General features: G+C 36.6%; 2 protein-coding genes across 11 annotated transcripts in view; one reads left to right on the top strand and one right to left on the bottom strand.

Annotated features, from left to right (window-relative positions):
• TOP2B (DNA topoisomerase II beta) overlaps positions 1-20,471 on the top strand; it is a 64,156-nt gene extending 43,685 nt beyond the window's left edge. The window contains exons 19-36 of one of the 4 annotated variants that reach the window (XR_004355114.1): positions 284-405; positions 1,248-1,396; positions 2,612-2,843; positions 4,250-4,384; positions 4,829-5,029; positions 6,651-6,846; positions 7,004-7,095; positions 8,251-8,406; positions 8,536-8,619; positions 9,694-9,891; positions 10,215-10,359; positions 11,600-11,758; positions 12,601-12,808; positions 13,295-13,377; positions 13,680-13,788; positions 18,800-18,916; positions 19,678-19,775; positions 19,986-20,471. Coding sequence is in view for 2 of the 4 variants with exons in the window: in XM_032678197.1 (XP_032534088.1) it covers positions 284-405; positions 1,248-1,396; positions 2,612-2,843; positions 4,250-4,384; positions 4,829-5,029; positions 6,651-6,846; positions 7,004-7,095; positions 8,251-8,406; positions 8,536-8,619; positions 9,694-9,891; positions 10,215-10,359; positions 11,600-11,758; positions 12,601-12,808; positions 13,295-13,377; positions 18,800-18,916; positions 19,678-19,775; positions 19,986-20,147 (2,537 nt within the window). In the remaining 2 variants the exon portion in view is untranslated. The remainder of the gene's footprint in view (positions 1-283; positions 406-1,247; positions 1,397-2,611; positions 2,844-4,249; positions 4,385-4,828; positions 5,030-6,650; positions 6,847-7,003; positions 7,096-8,250; positions 8,407-8,535; positions 8,620-9,693; positions 9,892-10,214; positions 10,360-11,599; positions 11,759-12,600; positions 12,809-13,294; positions 13,378-13,679; positions 13,789-18,799; positions 18,917-19,677; positions 19,776-19,985) is intronic. The other 3 variants (XR_004355115.1, XM_032678197.1, XM_032678206.1) reach the window with 3 other exon arrangements.
• A 54-nt stretch (positions 20,472-20,525) lies between these two features.
• RARB (retinoic acid receptor beta) overlaps positions 20,526-23,277 on the bottom strand; it is a 328,318-nt gene continuing 325,566 nt past the window's right edge. For all 7 annotated transcript variants that reach the window (XM_032678229.1, XM_032678227.1, XM_032678258.1 and 4 more), the window contains one exon: positions 20,526-21,948. In XM_032678229.1, the coding sequence (XP_032534120.1) occupies positions 21,752-21,948 (197 nt within the window). In that variant the 3' untranslated portion in view covers positions 20,526-21,751. The remainder of the gene's footprint in view (positions 21,949-23,277) is intronic.

The following is a 23,277-nucleotide window of genomic DNA, read 5'->3' on the forward strand; positions in this document are numbered from 1 at the left end:
TTTATTAGAAAGATGTATTTTGTGCTGTATAATACTAATTGGCTGAAAGGGTTATGTTTCTACTTTCCTGGTAATTTTCTGAGTTTGGTAAAATATTTTTTTATTATTTTAAAAGATTTGATATATTAGTTGATTATTTTGTTGATATGAGTGTGTGAATTTGCTTCCATTTAATGTTTGGAATTCTTTTGAGAGATCAGAAATGATAATAAGGCAAAACAAGTTTATTACTTTAGAACATATGCTTTTGTGTTTGTTGAAAATGGATCGTTCTTCTTAATAGGTTTAAAACCGGGGCAACGCAAAGTTTTGTTCACTTGCTTTAAGAGAAATGACAAACGTGAAGTAAAGGTTGCTCAGCTGGCTGGTTCTGTGGCTGAAATGTCAGCTTATCACCATGGGGAGGTGAGTATGAAGGAGAGTAAAGCTATGAGGATTTTTAGCCCACATAAAATATTACGTAAATGTTTGTGGTATTGAAATTGCAAACCTATTGACTATAAGTCTTCTAATCACAAATTTACGTTTAAAGAAAAGGAACCAAACAGTATGTAGCTTAATAAGACCGAGTATTTCCTTTCTTTCCAAGTCTTTGTGCACAGTGGTATCCCAAATACATTGTGGCTTATGGAAAGATACTAGATAACTAATTGCCTAGGTAACTTCTAGATTCTCAAATCAAGGGGATATAGGAACTATGTGCTAGGACAATTTTTGTCTGAAACATGAAATAACAGTATTTTAAGGAAAGAAGCAGAGATACTCTTCTTCACAAACTTGATACTGTGTCAGAAGAAAGGTTATTTCTAGCTCCCTTTTGTTTATATTTATCTGAAGTGTTAGCAAGAGTTTACGTATTAGCAGTCCTGGCATCCTTTCTATTCTTCCTTTAAAAGTGATGAGCGGTGTGGTTTGTGCAGTAGTAAGTGCAGTCAGTTTATGCCCCTTTGCTTCCTCCAGAGAAGTGCTTTAGAAAAAATTGAGAAGCTTAGGGGTTTTCCTAAGAATAAAATGTAAGGACGTATAAATCAGGGAGGCAATGTGGCTGTGGAAGAGGAAGCATCATGTTTTGCCAGCAACCCTTGTAATAAGTTTACAACATTCCTTTCTCAGGGAGACTACTTTTTTTAAAATTTAGTTCAGGTTACTCACACAATTTTGGGGCATTAAAAAATAGTTTTTACTGGCTAATTAGGAAAGACTGTCTCTACCTATTCTTATTACTATTACTATGTGTTTTCTTGCAGCAAGCATTAATGATGACTATCGTCAATTTGGCTCAGAACTTTGTTGGAAGTAACAATGTGAATCTGCTACAACCTATTGGTCAGTTTGGCACCAGGCTTCATGGTGGAAAGGATGCTGCCAGTCCTCGCTATATTTTCACCATGTTAAGGTAACTACAAATGTAAAGCATGTAAAATACCTGCTTTTGAAAAGCCTTATCATGAAACGAATCCTTTCACAACACTTTTTCTTTTTTTGTGCAAGAGGAACAGGGAAGGATTGGAATATTTTGATAGAAGCTCAAATTCTGCTTTGGGAGCTCTTAAGTGTGGTTTTGCACATTGATTTTTTTTTATATGATTTTTCCATGCATAAAAGTGCAAGGCTGAAGATTGAAGGTGTAGATCACTCAAATTAGGTACCAATCTTAAATCGTGACTTCTTGCAGAAGTAGCTTTCAGTCCCCCTGTTCAGTGTGAACTCTATTCAGTTTCACAATAGAAAGGTGTTGCTACCTGGTGAGAAGTCCTGCCATTCAACCTAGACTTCAAAGTTCAGATTTATTCTTTTACTTTTGGATGAGTTTCTTCATATCAAACTAATTTGCACATAATTTATTATGAAGACCTTATTTTATACTGCTAATTTTTCACACCTAGTAACTTGAAATTCAGTTTGGTGTGCAGAATGTTAGAATGTGTTCCTTAATGTAAATTACAGTATTTTATAAATTATGTTGCTGATTTTCTTTCCTAATTTCAGTGAGATATTTTGCCTAAATTCCTTGTAGTTTCTTCTTTTCCTCTAATTGTAAGCTTTATATGCAAGTATCAAGTTTTATTCCATTTCTTATCCATGTTCCTTCTGTAGCAACCGAGTTTAGTACATTTCCCTTTTTGCATGAGGTGCTGGAAATCGTATTCACCCACGACAATGTTCCAGATGAGCAAAAGAGTCACCAGCAAAACCTCTGTAGCATTTTCAGAAACTGCTAGATCTACACTTAAGCAAGGCAGTTTTGCTACTCTTTGCATGCTGTGTTGCTTTATTGCTGGGTGCCTCAGTGTCACATTGAGCCGTGTGTTCTGAATGCTTCAAAGAATGATATTTTGTGGATTTTAAATGTCATCAGTTGCTAGTGTATCAGGTATGTGTGTTACTGTGAAATAAACTTCATCTGTTATGAACATGCTCTTCCATTTGAAAGAAATTCCTTTTCTCAGGAGGTATGTACACTGGATTTTCAGCATCAGAATGGCAAAGAGAAAGGAAGACATAAAAATCTGCAAAAAGATCGTACCTAGGCCCAAGGACTGTTAAAGCAATATGTACTTTACTTGCTGGACTTGAGTTTAAATGGTTTTCTTCTTTTTCTTTTTCAAAGCCCTTTAGCAAGGCTACTTTTTCCATCAGTGGATGATAACTTGCTTAAATTCCTTTATGATGACAACCAACGTGTGGAGCCTGAATGGTATATTCCCATCATTCCTATGGTTTTAGTAAATGGAGCTGAAGGAATTGGTACTGGATGGGCATGCAAACTTCCAAACTACGATACCAGAGAGATTGTAAACAATGTCAGACGAATGCTGGATGGCTTAGATCCCCACCCAATGGTAAAAATAACAGCATATATTGGTATTTTATGTGTTTGTACCTACAAAATTAATTCCTGTCATTCTAGAACTTTATGATTATTGGAATATCTGAGCTGGTTTGTCCCAGTAATTTTGTGTAGAAGCTTTACTTGACTGTTGGGGTGAGGTGGGGAAGTTCACCTTGAAGCAAAACCATTGCAATTTGTAATTTTTCCAATTATTTTAGAGGACTTTTTCTTCAGTCTGCTGACTGTAAGCCTTTTTAGTTGAAAGTTATGGCATGACAGTAGAGTAAAAAGTTGTACCACTCTTTCTTTTTGGAAGTATTGCTACTTATCTTCAGCCAAACTTAATATTTTCTCTGTCTTGTCAGAATTGTTCTCTCTTTTATATATCTGTGAGCAGAGGAGAAGATATTGCTGCTGTTCAAGATATTATTGTTGCAAGCAAGCTTCTGAACTGCATCTACCTTCTGTTTCTTTATTTAAAATTTTATAAGAAGTCCCAGAAGTGGTGTATACTTAAAAATTGCGAACAGGAAGATACCTGTGAACCCATAATATCTGTAACCAACAGATGAAATACAGTTAATGCAGCCTTTCTTTTACAACTGATGAATATTGCTACTTTTCTGTGTTTACCAAGTCAGAGAAGCAGAAGTGTCTTCTCTGCTTAGATCACGGTTCACTAAGTTTGCAGTATCAATTTTCATGACGTAGTGAATTTCCTTTTGCAAATTCTTGGGAACAATGAGTAGCTTTTTTTTTTAAAATTAATGCAATCCATTGCCCTTCCTTTAGGACTCCTAGGCCTTCTGTGTAGTCTCACAGTCAATTGAAGCTTCACTGTGGTTGAAAGAGGCAGTTCTGCCTCCATCTAGCTCCTTTCTGTATGATGGTATGTGTTTGTGTCCACATGGTAAGCTGGATAAGGGAAACAATTCAGTTAAAAAAAGTTCCCCACCCTTGTAGTTAAGTTTTAAACTGGATGAGTTCCACTATCTTTGCCAAACAGCACAGAATTGAAAGTTATTAGGGGAGGTAGCACCACTTCTGTAAAGTTGTTGTGAGCCTGGGGTGTTAATTTGCTTTCTGTCATGCCTTATTTGTGTTTGGAGGTTTCTTTAAAAGAGAGAAAACAAACAAACCAACCAAAACCTCACCACCTCACTGGGTTCAACTGTATCTTTTAATCATTTTTCTGCTCTGTGGACATTAGGATATTTGGTCCTGTCACTCACACGTGCGCATTCTATTTTTTCTGTAGGATTTTTTGTGTGATTTCAGATTTTCACAGGCATGAGAGGCTAGTTGATGGATTAGTGCAATATAAAGTGATAACTGTATGGAGTATGGGGAACAGATATTTTCCCATCATTTTACTAAAAAGATTATTACAACTTTTCCTGTTTTTTCCAATTTCAGCTCCCAAACTACAAAAACTTCAAAGGAACCATTCAGGAACTTGGTCAAAATCAGTACGTAGTCAGTGGTGAAATATTTGTGGTGGACAGGAACACAGTAGAAATTACAGAGCTTCCTGTAAGGACATGGACCCAGGTAAGTAAAAGTGAAATACATTTAAATAAAATGAAAAAGCAACGAAGAGTTCCTCATTAAACTATTTAATCATACATGTGCATGAACTTTTAACACAATTTCTAATGACTATACATGGAAGGGAACATGGCTTCATTCTTTCATGTGCTTTTGTAGAAGAGGGTTTTTTCTACTTGTGCCATCTACTGTCCATACTATAAAGAATACATGCTTCTTCAGCTGAATTCATAGTTAAACCACTTTAGAGGAGCCTTTTCTGTCCTTGTAGTTGTCTCTTATGTTTGTGCTGGTCTGGGCCTGCATTTTGCAGGCTATACTGGTTCTTTATATTATAACTGATATCAGATGTAATGTACAAAGCTTTGAAAATTTATGTTGTTCAGTTGCTTTGCAGTTTTAAGGCATTTTAAATGTTTATTGGTTTTGTGGCTCTATTTTTCGTAGGTGTACAAAGAACAGGTTCTAGAACCTATGTTGAATGGGACTGAAAAAACTCCAGCATTAATTTCTGACTATAAGGAATACCACACTGATACAACTGTGAAGTTTGTTGTGAAGATGACAGAAGAAAAACTTGCACAGGCAGAAGCTGCTGGATTGCACAAAGTCTTTAAGCTTCAAACAAGTCTTACTTGTAATTCTATGGTAACTTTTTCATGTTTGGCTATCAGAATCCCTACTGTTGTTTGTTGTAAATGTTTTGTAGTATACTTTGGTCCTTGGTATTGAGTAGTGCACTGTTTGTTTGAAATTGTTTGAATAGTAGAAAATTGTAGTGGTGACAAACATATGATGAGTCCTGATGAGTCTTTCAAATAAGGCAGGCCTGGGGTGGTTGCTTTCCTGTGACTGAAAATTTCCTGTGCAGCTAACCAAAAGTGGTTAATGTAAAGTAGATCATACAAATAACTTTCTGCCATGTTATAATGAGATTTGAGTTTTAAACTTGAGTCAAGTTATGTTTTCAAAATGGCACTTTATGCAGGGCTGTTACTCTTCTAATAGGAGTTAAATAATCCAATGTTTCCACCAACATAAATCCAATTTTAGCTCATCAGGTATAGCAAACACTGTACTTAAGCTGCTAAAGACATAATAGTTTTTTAAATTACTAACCATACTAAGAATGTGAATAAATATGCCTGTCTATTAGGAGAGGGATTTGCATTATAAGATAATTTCTGCCTGAAGATTTCCAAACAACCTGTCTTTACAGATACTGAAAAAAGAGTTGGTTTTTTTTTTTATGGCAGATGCTGCTTTCAGATATTATCGCAAAGCACAAATATCATTACTGTTGCTGTTGTTGTATACATCAAAAGCTATGTGAAAATAGCTAAAAAATAAATTTAAGACCATAAAATTGGAAGAGGAAACAGGCCTTGCTCAACCCATTTTGTATATTGTACTTGAAAAGCAAACCTACCAAATCAAGGTGATGGTATTTCTCACCCGTTCAAACAGCTGTATGAACTGCTGTGAGAATCCGTCGTCAGTTTTATGTTTCACAGATTACAAAATGTTTTGCAGCTTAATCCTGTGTTTTCTTCCTACTGACATAAATAAGTAAGGGCTGTTTTCTGTGCGTGTGCAGGAATTAATCCGCTCTAGTGTAAGCATCTTAAAAAGTTATGCGAGCTAGTCATTGTCCCCCAACTCTCAAATAGCTATTTTGGATGGATGAATTGCCCTCTAGAGGGGTTTATTTCTTTCAGTTAACTGTGGAGGGCACTGAGGGTGACTAGTTCACCTATAAATGTCTAAACTGGAGATGTCGCAAGTCAGGCAGGATTGATTCCACCTATCAAGTAAAAATGATTTCTTACTTTGTGCTTGAGCTTGAAGGATAGTAGTTTTCACAGCTGAAAAGTAACAGATTTCACAACTGAACTGAAAGATTATTAAGCATCATTAAGCTTTTCAACTATTACGTTAAATAGTTGTGAGTCATTAGTTGCTACTTGACTTGTGCTTTAATATTTAGATAAAATTAGTCATTCAGTCAATTTAGGCATATTTCTCTACATAGCTGTCTTTTTGTTTCACTGTGTTACCATAAATCTCATCTTAAGACGGCTTATGAATAAAAATTAAATCTCTCTAGCTATGTGCTGTGTAGTTCCACAGTAGTGTTTGAGTTCACAGTCTTCAAAGTATCACTTTTTGTATGGTGACTTTATATGCAATAGAAATCAACTTGTACACAAAGGTTAACAAAGTTTGAGTTATGCACTCTCTCTCAAGAAGTATATTATGTATTTTATAGGTGCTGTTTGATCACATGGGATGTTTGAAGAAGTATGAAACTGTGCAAGACATCTTGAAGGAGTTTTTTGATCTGCGATTACATTATTATAGTTTACGCAAGGAATGGCTTGTGGGAATGTTGGGTGCAGAATCTACCAAGCTTAACAATCAAGCTCGTTTCATTCTGGAGAAGATACAAGGGAAAATTACCATCGGTGAGTAAACAGAAGTTAGAATAGTTAACAGCAGGGGAAAATCTGGAAATTTAAGTGTAGTAGAAAGTATTTGTACTCAAGACATTGATTTTCGTGACACTAATTTTCCCTTTCTCCTTCCTCCTCCCCCTCCTGGTTGTGTGTGTGCGTCTTGTAGAGAACAGATCAAAACGAGATTTGATTCAGATGTTGGTCCAGAGAGGTTATGAATCTGATCCAGTAAAAGCCTGGAAAGAAGCACAGGAAAAGGTAATAATCTGAAATCTCTGCATATATTTGATGCTGTTAGTATTATAAATTCTTTTACTTGATTCAGATGTTTGTTTTGCAGTAGTCTAACTTAATTTATAATGCACATAGCACTTTAAAAACATTATTCATTACTCCTTATTGGCTTCCATTTTTAAAAAGAATTAAACTTATACAAAAATACAGTCATGTAATGTTGGTATTGTATGTGTGTAATTCTTAGAAGAAAACTAGATAATACAAGTCTGAAAAATGGGAATGCAGAGGATCAAATTTCTTAATGTACCCAGATCAAAACTGGCAACTTGATTTCTGACTGGCTGATCCAGAAAGTGTTGCATCAGTTACCCCATATATAAAACTAATTGCTAAATGTCATTATTTCCATATAACTTACTCATCAGTTTTCTGTAATGAAACATGAGTATTATAAAGCTATGACTTTTAAACTTATTTTAGTAAATTTGATCTTGACCTATATTTATTTCTGTTTTTTTAAAACCCGAGAAGTTTTTATTGTTCCAAAAGAGATATGTGACAAGTTTAATTTCATGCATTACTATGGGGAAGATGGAACCACTTTGAAAAGCAGATTCAGATCTCTGTCAGCCACCCCTTTTCTTTGACTTTGCTACTGCTTTAGCTATTTGTTTTTATTTCACGTTTGATTTGATTTGGTTTTTTAATACTGTATTTTAACTCTATGCAGTGCGTTGTATTTTACAACAAAAGTATTATGATGAGAAATTTTGATTTACTTACAAATCTCAGTTTGTACATTCAGGGTATTGATACCCATTTTTACCCAAAGGATTGTGCTCATTTCTGAAGGAACAGATATGCATGGATATCCGAAGGGCAAAGGTCTCAGCCCTGTGAGACAGCTGGGACAGCACCAATATCTGTAGCCAATAGCATACAAAGCGTATGGTTTAGCATCAGGTTCAAATTTGTTTTCTTAAATCAAATGATTAAATAATCCAACTATAGAAGGTCACAGGGACATGGCCTTTTGGAAAGGTCCAGAAAATGTTAAGGTTACTCAGTCTGTGAGGGCATACCTAACTACTTTATGACAGTGCTTTGGAGCAGTGTTACAGTTCATGCATAGAGCTAAGATTATTAGTACTTGTAATTGTGAATATTTCACTCCAGGCTGCCGAAGAGGAGGACTCACAGAATGCCAATGATGATGCTTCCTCTGCTTCTGGTGCAACTTCTGGCCCTGACTTTAACTACATCTTAAACATGTCTCTGTGGTCACTCACGAAAGAGAAAGTGGAAGAGTTAATTAAGCACAGAGATTCCAAGGTTGGTACACCATGGAAGACTAATTTGAAATGATGCAGTAATTACTGATGTACCTAATGGGAATGTTCAGTTTTGATGGCGTTTACTTCAATTGTGACTTACATTCTACATATTACTTTCGTATTTTAGGAGAGAGAACTAAATGACCTTAAAAGGAAATCTCCTTCAGATCTTTGGAAAGAAGACTTAGCGGCCTTTGTTGAAGAGCTTGAAGTATGTTTTACTTTACATATATTTCTAAAATGTTAAATTTAAATTAATTTAACTAAAAGCATTAATTAACAGAGATTATTAAAATTTAAACAAAAGAATTTAAAAATACTACATTTTGAATTAAAACCAGATACATCTCCAAATATAATGGTAACTGGGAAATCAGTATTGGTTAGTTGTGTTCCTAGTTGTGTTCCTCAGGGATTGTCTCTTGCATCTATACAGTTTAATGTGTTTTCCAACTCAGTGATGAGAGAAGAAAAGTAACCAGGAGAAAAGTTAGTTTTCAAATGACACAAAAACTTGGGATTAGGAACTGGTAATGTGAATAATTACAGTAGTTACATAATTACATAGTTACGTGATCTAATTGTTTGTTAGGCAGTAAGTATTATCAAATGCAAGGCTGTACATTTAGGAATGGAGTGTGCAAACAGTAAAAACTATATGAGAGGCCCTTACTTTGCCTCATCAGTAACTCTGGAAAAAGATAAGGTCCTATTGGTGAATAACTTGCTGAGCCTCAGCTTCCTATGTTGCCTGAAAAGGGCTGATGCAATCTTTTGAAGTGACACAGGGTAATACAAGTAAGACATTTGTTTTATTTCTTTGTGTGTTACTGGTAGAGCTGCAATTGGAAATGTTCTGCTCAAGTGTCTGTATTTCGGCTATATGTGCATACTGTGAAGAAAGGTGATTAAAGGATTGGAAAATGTGCCTTAAAAATGACTCTAGAAAACTAGATGTTTAAGTTTAATGCTGAAATGCTGGAAAGTTACATTGTACCCACACACATATATGAGAAATAGGTTTTCAGTCTAGCAGTGTCCAAAGGTTCGTATTTCTTTAATCGTGAATACAAGTGTAGTTTTTAACTGTACAGGATAAGGAAGAATTTACCAAGATTAAGTGGTCGGTTTTCCATTACTGGAATGTTTCAGTTCAGGAGAGAATTAAGGGAAGCCTTATGCTCCATGTAAAAAGGAGTCGAATCTTAAATAATCACCGCGTTCTGCTTTGTTCTCATTAAAAAATAATGTGTTCCCCTCCATCCTGCCTCTCCTTGTTTGTTAGAAAGTAGAAGCACAGGAGAGAGAAGATGTTTTGGCTGGCATGGTTGGCAAACCAATAAAAGGGAAAGTTGGTAAACCCAAGATGAAGAAACTTCAGTTGGAAGAAACCATGCCGTCACCATTTGGCAGAAGAATAGTTCCACAGATTACATCTGCCATGAAAGCTGATGCCAGTAGGAAGTTGCTGAAAAAGAAGAAGGTAAACCAAAACAATTGCTATAGTTAGATTATTTATCATTGAACTGCTATATTTTTCTAGTCTGGTAGCATAAAACCAAATCACTAGACATCATTAATGCTGTATTTATATTGTTTTGCTGACATAATACATGAGGAAGTTTGTACTGGATTTTCTTTTACATTCGCAAGCCTCTTGTGACTGCTTATTGTTCAGGTGTTTTTTGAATATCTTCTTTGCAAGGACTATTCAACAATCTCAATATACTAGTCTACTTTCATTTATTATCATTTACAAAACCATTCCAGTTCAAAGTGTAATTTATCTTATGTTGCCCATTTTAGGGTGAAAGCGATTCTTTAGCAATAAAAATGGAATTTGATGAAGAATTTGGTGGTGTGCCAGCTGAGGGTGGTGGGGATGACTCACTGAATGCATCAGCTGCAGCAGCTAAAACCCCTAAACCTAAGAGAGAGAAGAAGGAGCCTGGTAAGATCCTTACACATCCATAGTTACCTTAGTTGTGTACACTAACTGGGCACGAAATAAATTTTTAACACATAGTAAGCGGGAAATACAAGCAAAATTATCACAATTTCATCTGATTTTCTTCCCTAAAAAGATGTGTAGAAATATTTGAAACTTCTCTGCCAAAATTTCTTTTTGTAAGCTGCCTTCCTGGGGGTGGTGGATCTTTCATTTTCTACATTTGAATTTTTGGGGTGTCTAAATCTTTGAATTTGTGAATAGAAAAATAGTTTATTTTTACATACTGAGGCAAGTCAGTGCAAAGTGAAATTTCTAGTTTGTGTGCTCTCTGATATTGAAGGATATGGCACTGACCTTCAGTCCTTCAGTTTGAGTAATGGTATAGATTGTAAAACTTGATTAATGTTTTTTCCTATTGCCATACTCAGTCATTCTGACTTTTAAAAAGTTATGGGTGCTATGGCTTGGCAGACTGACCAATGTCTGTGTTCACTTACCTTTTTCCTCTGTTAGCAGGAATTTCTTATTGCTGTTTGAGAAATATATAGTAATGGGGAGGCAGCAATAAAAAAGAAAGCTTAAGTCAGAAGAGAAGTTGAAGTATGAGGAGTTTTTTTTGAAGAAGGAATAAAATGTGGTTACGCAAATAATTATTCTGAGATAAGATCTGGTTTTGATTATTCAGGGGATTATCCCACCTGAATAGATTAACTGACTACAGTTATGACAGACTTGTCTATGTGCAGCTCAAATCTACCTTAGCCAGTGATGAGCCCAGAGCAAATTAGACCAGCTTGACCTGAGCTTGCCCTGCAATTGACTGACCACATTGTTACACCCCACAATAGGGTAGCCCTGCTTCCCATGCTTATTGTATTTTTCCAATAACTGTTTCTGATCATGTTCCCTGAATAATGAAAAACTGCATGTTCTTTTCATGGAAAACTGCTGCAACTGTTAAAAAAAATGAAAGTTTGACTGCAAAAGAGCTAAAACTTCGAATTAGAGACTTTATGTTTTTCAGTCCTGAAACAGATTTGTTTGGCAGCAGGAGGTCAGGTTCTGTGTGAAATAATTTCATCATGTTAAATATTTCTGCAGGGAGGAAAAGAAAATTTAGATCATTTAAAAGAGAACTTTTTAAGATTAAAATTTATGCTAAATTTATGCATCATAAACAATTAGAAAAGATGAAAATACTTTTTAACCTGACTGTAGTAAATGCTTTCACTTGTGGCAGGTACTAGGGTAAGAAGAACACCATCATCTACAAAATCTGGTGCAAAAAAAGTGAAGAAACGAAACCCGTGGTCAGATGATGAATCCAAGTCTGAAAGTGATTTAGAAGAGAATGAGCCTGTGATTATTCCAAGAGACTCTCTGCTTAGGAGAGCTGCAGGTACCCAAGCTTTTATGAACTGTGTGTTGTGACTGAAAGTTTCAACTACAAAACTACATTTTTGTTTGACTGTAGCCTTTCTTTAGGACCTTATTTCCTATAGGTAGCTTGCATTACATTTTCTTCACTGTCTGGTTAGTGAAAAAAACTCTTAATGTCAGAACTAGGAACTTGAAAGATAATATGAGAGATTCTGTAACTTGGTCCAGAAATCTTTTCCCTTATTCTAAACACTAAAATAGAAATTACTTACAAAACTCTAGTGAATTATACAAGAAACATACATAAATACAACATATAAGATAATATAATTACAAACAAAAAAATTACTCTAATGCAATTATACTGTCAAATATGGCCCAAAAAGCTACTAAAAATTTATCAAAAAAATTCTGAAAAGTCCATGAAAAGTAAGACTAAAAGTTTGGAAAATAGGTAAATATTGTGTAGTTTTAAAAAAACACACAGACTTTTCTGGAAAATTGTTGATCAATTTTTCAAGCACTTGGTTCGGAAGAATATTCTAATGATGGATTCAAGAAAACTTCAATTTTAAGTGAAGGATTCTCATTCCTTAAAAGTACTTATGCAGTGGTGTCTGCATAATGCCATTAGCTGAAGGTGTCTGAGCAAGCCACAGATGGTATTAGATGTTTGGTAACACTTTAAATTATGTCCGTTTATTCTTCTAGGCTGAAACAAGTTATTATCTGCCAGTCTTTCATCTTGTGTAGTCTGAGACTGGGATTGTTTACTGACTTCCACTTTGATTTATTTATGTATGTGTATTATGTAACATAAACAACTATCTTGAAATGTGTATATGTGTGATTTTTTTTTAGCTGAGAGGCCCAAGTATACTTTTGACTTCTCAGAAGAAGAAGATGATGCCGATGACGATGATGATGCTAACAATAATAATGATTTGGATGAGCTCAAAGTAAAAGCCTCTCCAGTTATAAATGACAGAGAGGATGAATTTGTTCCTTCAGACAGTTTAGAAAAAGATGAGTATGACTTCTCCCCAGCCAAATCAAAGCCATCTCCAGAGTAAGTACTGTAACTCAGCAGGATTTCTTTACTAATAAATTTTTCAATGCAGAAGTGGCTGAACAAAACTGAGAAACGTCAGCCTGTCATTACTCTACATGTACCATGTAAAATGAAACGTGTACATTTCTGTGGAGGAATTAAAGTGTATGTTATCTCAGCCTTGCAATTGTCTTATGCAAAGGTAGACATGACTCACCAAATTATGATACACTGTAATATTATCTGTTAACGTGCATTTTTTAAGATTCTGTTTTCTGTCTTGTGCCATCTGGTACATTTTTGAAAAAAAAAGTAGTTCTGTTAATTTTAGATGCCTGAAGTTCTCAATTGGATGGTGATTTTAGGGGTTTGACTGCTGCAAGCATATACAAAAATGCTAGAAATGCTAAAACATTAATTTAATCTTATATGGATATTATGATGTCTATGTGCTTCAATATGTAGTTAATGCAACTCATAGAATTCTCTTTTTCTGTTTGCAAGTAGAAAAACGTCTCAAGCCAAGAAAAATCAAGACTTTGGGAACATCTTCTCTTTTCCATCTTACTCTCAGAAGACAGATGATGGTGAGCTTTTCTTCACAGTTCTATTTAATCTTAATAGCAGTTATTGATGGAATATATTAGGGATTGATATACACAAACTTCACACAGTAGTCATAGAAGAAGGATGTCCACATTCATAAAGGGGAAAAGGGAAAGAGGTTCTGATCCTTAGAGGAACAAAGCTTGTGTCATAAGAAAGTCACAGTACATCCATGGCCTAGTTGTAGTATCAGAAACCCTTCTTTGAGAATAATTTTTACAGTAATTAACATTGATGATATGCAGTGAATGAATCTTATTCTAACCGTACTCTGTGATTGTAGATACAACAAAATTGGACAGTGATGATGAGGATTCTGCTCCTGTTTTCTCATCATCTTTTGCCCCAAAACAACAGAGAAAATTCCAAGTAAACAGTAGCTGCTAAAAAGGGTATGTATAGAATTGGCCTATGAGCCAATCCATTTATGTAAAGTCATCTTCACCACCTTTGCCATTGTCTCTTCAGTCTTCAAAGTGGGAATTGCATTCATTTATTTTGAATTCAGTGAAATTCAGCTGGCTACTGTAGTGTCAAAACTTAATACATTCCACGTATGGAGCTGGTGTTCAGCTTTCGGTTAGTTTAACTAATGGGAGATTTTTAGCCTCGGTGAATATGTGAAATAAGGTGACCTTGGGATTGAGGATAGCCTTCTATAATGGATCTAACTTATTTATTTTGAAAGGAAGGAGAGCAAGTGAACTGGAGGAATCCCCAAGAAATATTTATGTCCGAAGCAGGTGTCGTGATTTAACCCCAATCAGCAACTAAGCACCACACATTTACTTACTCCCTCCTTCCTGGTGGGATAGGGGAGAGAGAGTAAAAGAGAAAGGGAAAACTCATGGGTTGAGACAAAAGACAGTTTAATAGGTAAAGCTAAAGCTGCGCATGCAAGTAAAGCAAACAAGGAATTTATTCACCACTTCCCATGGACAGGCAGGTATTCAGCCACTTCCAGGAGAGCAGGGCTCCCTCACATGTTACTGTTACTTGGGAAGACATAACACCATCACTCCTAATGTCGGTTCCCCCGGCCCCTTCCCCAGCTTTATGTGCTGAGCATGATTCCATATGGTATGGAATATCCCTTGGGTCAATTGAGGTCAGCTGTCCCAGCTGTGTCCCATCCCAGCTTCTTGTGCAGCCCCAGCCCCTCACTGGTATGATGGTATGAGAAACAGAAAAGGCCTTGACTCTGTGTAAGCCCTGCTCAGCAGTAACGAAAACATCCCTGTGTTGTCAACACTGTTTCCAGCACAAATCCAAAACACAGTCCCATACTACTTACTATGAAGGAAATGAACTCTATCCCAGCTGAAAACCAGCACAGTAGGCTATCACATTAAGTTCCACTTGGCACAGTTGTTTTACTTATTGAAACAGAGGATGAAAGGCTCTCCTCAAACTTCAGAGGTATAAATTCTTCGAATTATTACTTTTAGAACTGGCATCTTGCACAACCTTACATTGCGCAATTAAGGACAATTCCAAGAAGAGTGTGTTTATTACTTGGATTTGTTTCTGTGGTTGTGCTTGAGTGTTTGTAGGAATAAGTTTTTTTTGCACTGCCTACCTTGAGTAATATTAGTTTATGAGTTTTTAGCTCTACTTTCAAGAGGAAGACTTACACTAGTTTAAATGTATAAAGGTTATGGTAGATACTGCCATAATTAATGGCAAAAATAAGGGTTTTTCTTACCTAGTAGTTGTTTAAATAGGTTATAAAATATAGTTCTTACCACTTGATTGACCAGCGATTATGTTGCTTTCAGATCTTTGCCTTTTTTCCTCTGTCTCTCAGATAATTTTCTTTTTTTCTTGCTGCTCAATCTTCTGTCCTTCAAAAGCGTTTTTTCTCCCTATGATACTGTGGCCCTTGTTTTTTAAAACTTGTTTTGACTGACTTGCATCTGAACTTTAATGTATTAATTTTTTCCAAAGAAGATACCTCAAGGACATTTGCAAGAAAGCAGCCATTTAGAATAGTTAGCTTACTCTCTTAAAAATGAGGAAAAAATGTCTTGTGTTATATATTATGTACCAGTGAGCTGCAGCATCTTTTCATCCTCTCCCCAGTTGCTTCCTTTCCCTGTTTCTAATTTCTCTTGATGCATTGTGTCTAATTTAATTCATAAACTCTTTGAATCAGTGAATGCCTGAATGCTTCTCGAACACTTTCAGTTGGTAAAATTCTATACTATGGTAGATAAAAATTGTTTACAGAGATAGCTGATCTCTAATAGAGTAGTCTTTTATATCAAAGTTCTGTACTGCAGTAAATACAAGAGAGAACTGTGCATGCTGAAGCTAGTCATGGATACAATTGACCATTCAATCTCCTTCTCCCTCTCTGTTTTTTGAAGGCCCCCGTGTGATGAGTTGTCATTAGCCTAACTTGAAACCCTAAAATACAGCTGTGATCTGTTTCTGAGTTGGTCATTAACCTTTACACTCACAAAATACATATAAACAGGCTCTCTTTCAAGCAAAAGTTAAAGTTTTGCTTTCTGAGTAGCCTTAGGGATAGTCTCCCTCTCAGTGCATGACAGTAACACAGGTTGCTTTCACCAGTTTTCATCTCTTCAGCCCAGATTAGATATGACCAGAGTTTCATCATCACAGTCAACAGTGCAGTGATAACTAGCAGGCTTAGTTCATTGGTCATCTGGTATCCTTTTAGTAATCTCTTTGAGTCTAAGTCCATCGTCATGGTCTTGGCAACAGCCTCCTCAAAATCCATTTTCTGATAATGTAATATTTCATCCACTCACTCTCACACTGGGAAAGTCTATTGTGTGGCTGAAGCAATTGTTCCAGAGTTATTTGATTTTCTGTGACTTCAGAGCTTGGATTTCTAAGGATGGAAAGTTGAAACATTTGTTGTGCCTTGCTATCTGTACAGCCACATTCCCTTCTCAATGAGAAGAAATAAAAGAATAGGTATGAATTCAGCTTCTTTTTGGAGTTTGGGATGAAATCTCTTGACTTTTGATGTTCACTAGAGAGGATGAATAGACTGCTGAGCTTGCTTTCCGTGATTATTTAGAGGCCTGTGTGGTATTTAGAGGTTCTCGTGCTTTATAGTAAGCCTAAGGAAAATCTGACAAACAGCCTTACTCATGATTATAAGCAGCTGTTCACCTTGAACAGCCCAGCTGTTGAGATTCTAGCAATGAGACACTCTTTGCATCAGCTGTAGGACTGATATACCAGACATACCTGGACTTCCTGCCAAAAACTTGGGCTTCTTGAGAGCCTGTGTACATTGATTGTACTGCAGACTTCGGTTTTGTGTCATGGTCTCTAGGGGAGAGCTTGGCTGAGCTGATTGCAGTCTAGTTGCTGTCAGAGATCCTTCACACTTGTGCAGGCATTAAGTATATAATTTAAGATAGCAGATGAGAACCCCCTATATTTAGTACAGAGGGAAATAAGTGTTCTGGAAGCCTTGGAGACTATTCCTTTAAGCACCAGATAACAATTAAGAGGCTTGCTGTCCCTTCAACTTGGTGTTCTGCAAGTAGACTTCACAGGAGTTAAACAGTGATTATTGGCTCTCTTTCAAGGAAGAACAAAATCTAGTGTTTATGGCAGTGTGGCGTGTTTCTTTCATTCCCCAGTTATTTCCTTCTCCCAGTTCCTTGTTTACCAGTGAGAAGTCTGCTCCTTTTCTAACACTGGTTAACAAACTCGAGGACTCAGAGCCAGCTGCAGATAGTTACATCTCGTGGTATATGTGCTGGGGAGTACTTGTCAATAGAGCATCCTTGGCTAGCATCTGGTGTGCAGGTTTCACATGAACAGCATGAGGAACTGTGTGAGGCACTACATTTACTTGGCCAAGCACACATAATCCTGTGGGAGAGTGTCTCAACCTCAGCTCCTGATGCTGAATGTCACCTAGATCTAAAATGTATCCCTTCTACTAAGATCCTCTCAGTCACAATTTCTGCTCATCATCTTCCAGTTGACAAAACTTCTGAATCTTTCTCTTCCCTGCCCCTTAGTCTACATTTCTTACCGTGGTAAAGCTTCTTCCTGTATGAAGCATTTGCCTAATGGGACCTAAAATCATATATCTTCAGGTAGGACTTCCCCTTCCTTTACTGATCACTAGCTACTTACTTTTGGTGATGCTTCTAGAAAGTATTTCTCCTGCTTTTAGTTGCTGTGTACTTTTTTCAGGCTTAGTGGTAGGTCTTTGCGACTGACTTAGTTTTGCTTTATGCTAATACAGGTGTTATTTCCCAGCTGAGATACCTAGAGAGACCTATTTCAAGCTGCTTTCAACTGTGGTTCCTGAGCATTGTTGCTTCCTTCCCCAAATCTTTTCTGAAATACTGCCATAACCAACACCACTGTATTCCCCATCCATGATGCCAAAGGTGATCTTATTTTTTGTGTTGGCAGGACCTGATATGTGGACTGCCCAGTAGGTATTATCATAAAAAGCTGAAAAGACATTTTGCAGTGACTCTCCAGTGGGCAGTTCAAGGCGTCATAGCCAAAAAGCTTGTGGAGATGCTCTCTTGTTCTCCAAACACATTCCTCTAGCGATACTATAAATGCAAGCTTGAGTCTCACAAATGTCCACATTCCTAATATCTAGAGTTTTTACATGTGTCTATTTGAGGTATTTGTGGCTGATAAGAGTGTAGGTCAGTAGAGTATCTGAGGTTTCCGCAAAAGACTTACTCATCTGTAAGCCTATAGAACACATTATCTGATGATCTTAAGGGTCTTCTCTGACCTAAATGATTCTATGATTCTATCCCTTAACTCCCACTATGTGAACATTCCAGTGGTCATCTTTTAAAGACAGCAAGACTAGATGCGTACCACTAAATGAAATTCTGTAAGAAATGCATGGATATGTCCCCTTCCTATTCTTTCTGCTTTTTCTGAAGTTTCTTTTCACTGAGATTGACAGAAAACTATGTCACAGAGCCAGATGCACCATCTTCCAAACTCCTGCAGTAATCCTGGAGAAAGCTGTCCAGCAGTTATGCCACCCTGAAGATGAAAATGTCACAAACGCTTGTATCTGTAAACACTGTAATGTATCCAGATATGTTCAAAGTATCCAACCTGGAGAACTTCTGCTGCAGCTTTAGCTGCTAGTAACCTGTTTTGTGATCAAAAAGATGAAAAAATATTCAACGAAGAATGCTGGAATTTACTGAATGCACCAATATTCTCAAAGCATGACACAGGAAACTTCCTGTTTATTCCACACAGTTTTAGCATAAAAGCTGAAGTATGTTTTCCCTGAGTGCAGAAACTGCTCATCTTGTTATAATGTCTGCCATTTATGCTGTAATTGGAGTATCTAATACAATTTAATGCTTCTAACCAATATGGGAATTTAACATATTTAGTATTTCTAACTTCTAACAGCAAAACTAGATGCGCCCCCTAAACCTAAAAGAGCTCCCAAGGCCAAGAAGGTGGAAACTGTAAACTCTGATTCAGATTCAGAATTCGGCATTCCAAAGAAGACTGCAGCACCCAAAGGTAAGAGTCACATCTGTACTCCCTGTAGCACAAGGTTCACAATTATTATTAGAACCATACTGAGTTATTAGTAAATTGATCACAAGTAGACTACTCAGCCATGAGCCTTTTTTGTGACAAATACAGTGTATTGACTTCTTGGGAAACAATGTGTGAACTTTTTTATCTAATCTTCACTGTTGGAAATGCACTCCACACCCCCCATTCCTCTTCAGTTCTACTGGATACTAGTTATTTTCTTTGATCTCATTTTTTTTTCCGAGGCAGTAAAATTCTGGTAAGTAGCAATTTCTGGCTTTTTAAACCAATTCTTTGGTATCCCATTTCTGAGAGTCCTCACACCACAGCACACCAAGTGGTGTAATTGGAGGAGTCTGTAAAGGATGTGTCAGTGTTGCTGGTTGAGGTTAGAGGAAATTTACTAAATATTAAATATGAATTAATGCTGTGTAATGAGTACAGAAGGTGATCAAGGACTTGTAATACTTCAGCAGTCTAGAAGTTATCTGATGTCATGAAGTCTGTCCCTGTCTTGAACTGACAGCTTGAATTGTCAGGGTAACTATGAAAGAAGTATAAAAGATTTAAAACAGAAAAGATACTGTATTTTACTGCTGTTGTGAAAAAGCTTCAGTTGGATTTGAACTTTAACATGTAGATATACTAAAGTAACTTCACTAGGGTTCTTTTCAGTTTGAGGAAGTCTGAAGTTTATTAGGAAAAAAAAAAAAGAAAAAGTTAACTCGTAATCTCTCATCTAGGAAAAGGTAGAGGGGCAAAGAAAAGGAAAGCATCTGGTTCAGAAAATGAAGGTGAATACAACCCTGGAAAGAAAACACCCAAGTCCACACCAAGCAAGGTAAGTTTCCTCTGTGCTCTCTTCTCCTTGTAAAAAGAACCTAATGTATTACTTTACATAAAAGGAGCATCTTATTATAAGTTGCTAATATGGTAATGGGGGTGTAGGTGTGGTCAGAAATGAGGTATTAGAGAGGTTTCCTTCAATTCTGAAAATTAAAAGGGAAAACATACACAGCATCACAACTGATTTGTCTTTTCTTTTCTTAAGAAATCCAAAAAGGCTGCTTTTGACCAGGATTCTGATGTGGAAATCTTTCAGTCAGGCTTTGCCTCCGAAACTGCCCCAAAGCCACGGACGGGCCGGGCTAGGAAAGAAGTTAAATATTTTGCAGAGTCTGATGAAGATGATGATTTTGATATGTTTAATTAAGTGCCCAAAGAGCACACAAATGTTTTCCAACAAATATCTTGTGTTGTCCTTTTGTCCCCTCTGTCGCAAACTTTTGTACATTTGACTTATTTTATGTGATAATGTAATTGATGGTTTTTATTATTGTGTGTAGGCATTTTAACATTTTGTTCTTACACCTACAGTTTTATGCTCTTTTTTACTCATTGAAATGTCATGTATTTGTCTGACTGGCTTGTAGAGATGTTCTAGACAGCTGTGCTAAAGCACATTTTAATTGTCATGGTTGCAAACAGCAAACCTGCTTTTTGAAATGAAGTTTAAACATTAAAAAATGGAAAACTATCGTGTGTGTGTGTGTGTGTGTGTGTGTGGACGACAGGGACTACTTCTACACAGTTTTTAAAATAAATATATTTTATTCTTTGCCAGAAGACTCCATGGAAAAAGGTAAACAGTATATGAACATAGAAAGCATTGTTAAACAATCTCAATGTACAAACAGAGCCAGTGAAAGTACATCACAGACTTGCTAGAATATATAAAAAAAAAATTCCACTAGTGCTTTAAATGAAACCTAAGAAACTGACACTTTAAATCTGTTAACCATTCTACCACAGTTTTCACTCTGCTTCATGGTGATTTAACAAGGCCAAGAAGGCAGATTCTCTCCTTGTGTTTCTGGAAGTCTTAGCTGTACTTCCCTAGCACCTGGAAGGCTGGATAACCCAGCTGATTCCTGGCAGTTGATTCTTAAGGAAATACCCTAGACTCAGCGATTCAAAAGCTGTAAATGAGTCTGCTGGTTATCATCCCATGAAGTTTCCCTAATGGCTTGTGAACAAGTAAACAAAAACATGGTAACACTGAAAAGTGTTTCTGCCTTGGAGGCTAGCACTGCTGTAGAAATGGAGCTGTTAATTGTGTAGCTAGATCACCAGCCAGCTAAGAAACCACTTCTTTAGAATTTAAAGTGACATTAACAGTGGAACAAATGACATCTGAATAACTGATCTGGCAGTTAATGCTGATACCGGTATCTCTTCTGCTGGGGCAGTGAAGTTTTGTATACTTTTTACAAGGAAGGAGATGCAAACTGAGGGCATCAAAGACAAGTTTTCATATTTAAACTCAATCAGACGGTCCTTTAAACTTCCTTCTCTGGATGTGTACAGTAGTCCATTTCGTATGTTGGTGTCTTGATCATCTTAGGTATGACAGACAAAAGGAAAGCACCAAACATCCAGTATGGAGAGTACAGCCATACATTTGTATGTACAAAGTCATCAGAAATGCAACCAGAATTTTAAGTTTGAGATCTGTCTTGTCACCATGCAATATTGAATGTTCAGAGGAGAAAACAAGCTTAACTATTTTTTTTGCATGAAATGGCTGATTTAGAGTTTCAAAAGTTTGCATTTTCTATTTTAAGAGTTTAAACAGCAAGGAGTATATATATTGATACATATGAAAATTTCTTGGTCCTTGTTGAGTTTATCTATATATATATACACATATATAGATATATATTAAGTCCAGAAACTAAGCAGCAGTAAAAATGTTTTTCTTGCTTTTCATCCCTGTACATAAGGTATTAGGAATGTCTGAAGTAGCTGGAAAATGTCTTATTCCACCATAGGGGATTGACTGACACTGCTGTTATCCACTGAACTAGGTGAGATACTGGGACTGTGTTCTGCAGTATTTCCATTTGAGGTTGGTGTCAGTGGTTCATGTCCTTCAGAGTTTTCCAACATTTCCTGAATAAGAGGTGGCATGGATCCAGGAATTTCCATTTTCAATGTAATGACACGTTCTGCACCTTTAAAAAGAAAACACTTTCCATGAGTATGATTCATAAAATTTCATTTTTGTTAGCATTGCAGTAGTAATTTCAGGTTATATAATTTTAATGGCTTTCGTGTCTCCTTCTATAATTCTTGCATACAAAAGTAAGTAAGTGAATTGCTTCATTCAGTACAAAAAAAAGGAGTTAGATGAGTGCACCTTAACAAATTAATTCAAAATTATTACATAGCAACTGATGCTTCAATACAGGTAAATTGGATGAGTTGCTTACTTTCATAGAAGGAACCAAAATGGCATTAAATTATACTGAAAAATTAAATTACACCGTGATCATACAGATGTCTTTATAAAGTGGAATAACGTTTAGTTTTTGATCTATACTGGGTCAGCTAAGACTGTAGAATGACAAAAATTCTGGCTGGTATTAAATAGGTGAGGTGAATCCGGCAAGAGAACTACTGTGATCTAAGTCAGAACGTGCCTTTCCCATAGAGAAAACTGTGAAATAAGATACAGAATTTAACAAATCATTACTTTATAAAAGAACAAATTCAGGCAAAAGGACACTTTTTTGGGAGGGAAGCTGATTTTCTGTATTCTTCAGGCATCTTGCCTTGTGCTAATTAGCCACCAAAGTATGCAGAAACACCAGTACTGCTCACATCTGCTTTAGCTGAAGCTGTTTGGTGTTTGGCCATCTCACGTGTAACAACAGCCACTTGTATGCAGAGGTGCTTTGCAGGTGAGTGCACACAGGATTATACAAAATTACTACATCAATCCTGACTGCTCAGCCTGTGAGCCAACAACTACTAGTTTAGGGAGAAAGAAAACCAACACAAAGTCTCATAATAGTGCCTGATGCTCCTATGATGTGTTCTTGAAAAGGACAGGCAAAGGGGAGCCTGTGTGAACAGGCAGACGCTGCTCTGTTCCCTCACGGCGCAGCCTCCATTTTAAAAACAGCTGAGAGCCTGCCTGACACTGGGCAGGCAGCACTGAGGGAACTGTGTAGGGAGGAAAAAGTTATGCAACCATCGGAATCCTTAAATGCTGGATGGACAAAACTTGTCAGGAACAATAAATGCTGTTCTGGGAAAAACCTGATCTGTAAGGCAGGAGAGTTCAGCTGTGGCGATTGCTCTACACCACTAGGCAAAAGCAACGTTAATCACCATTCAGCTACTGCGGGGAGAGGACAGGAGCATTTTGAAATTACACTTCAAATAAAGTGATGTATAGCAAAGATTTGGTTCCACACTGAGGCATGAATGTGCTTTACGTATTTTGGTACTGATGGGAAAAAGAATTTTCTTATCAGGACATCCAGCAATTTATGGCC

The sequence above is a fragment of the Chiroxiphia lanceolata genome, chromosome 1 (genome assembly GCF_009829145.1).
Source record: "Chiroxiphia lanceolata isolate bChiLan1 chromosome 1, bChiLan1.pri, whole genome shotgun sequence".
Classification (NCBI taxonomy): domain Eukaryota; kingdom Metazoa; phylum Chordata; class Aves; order Passeriformes; family Pipridae; genus Chiroxiphia; species Chiroxiphia lanceolata.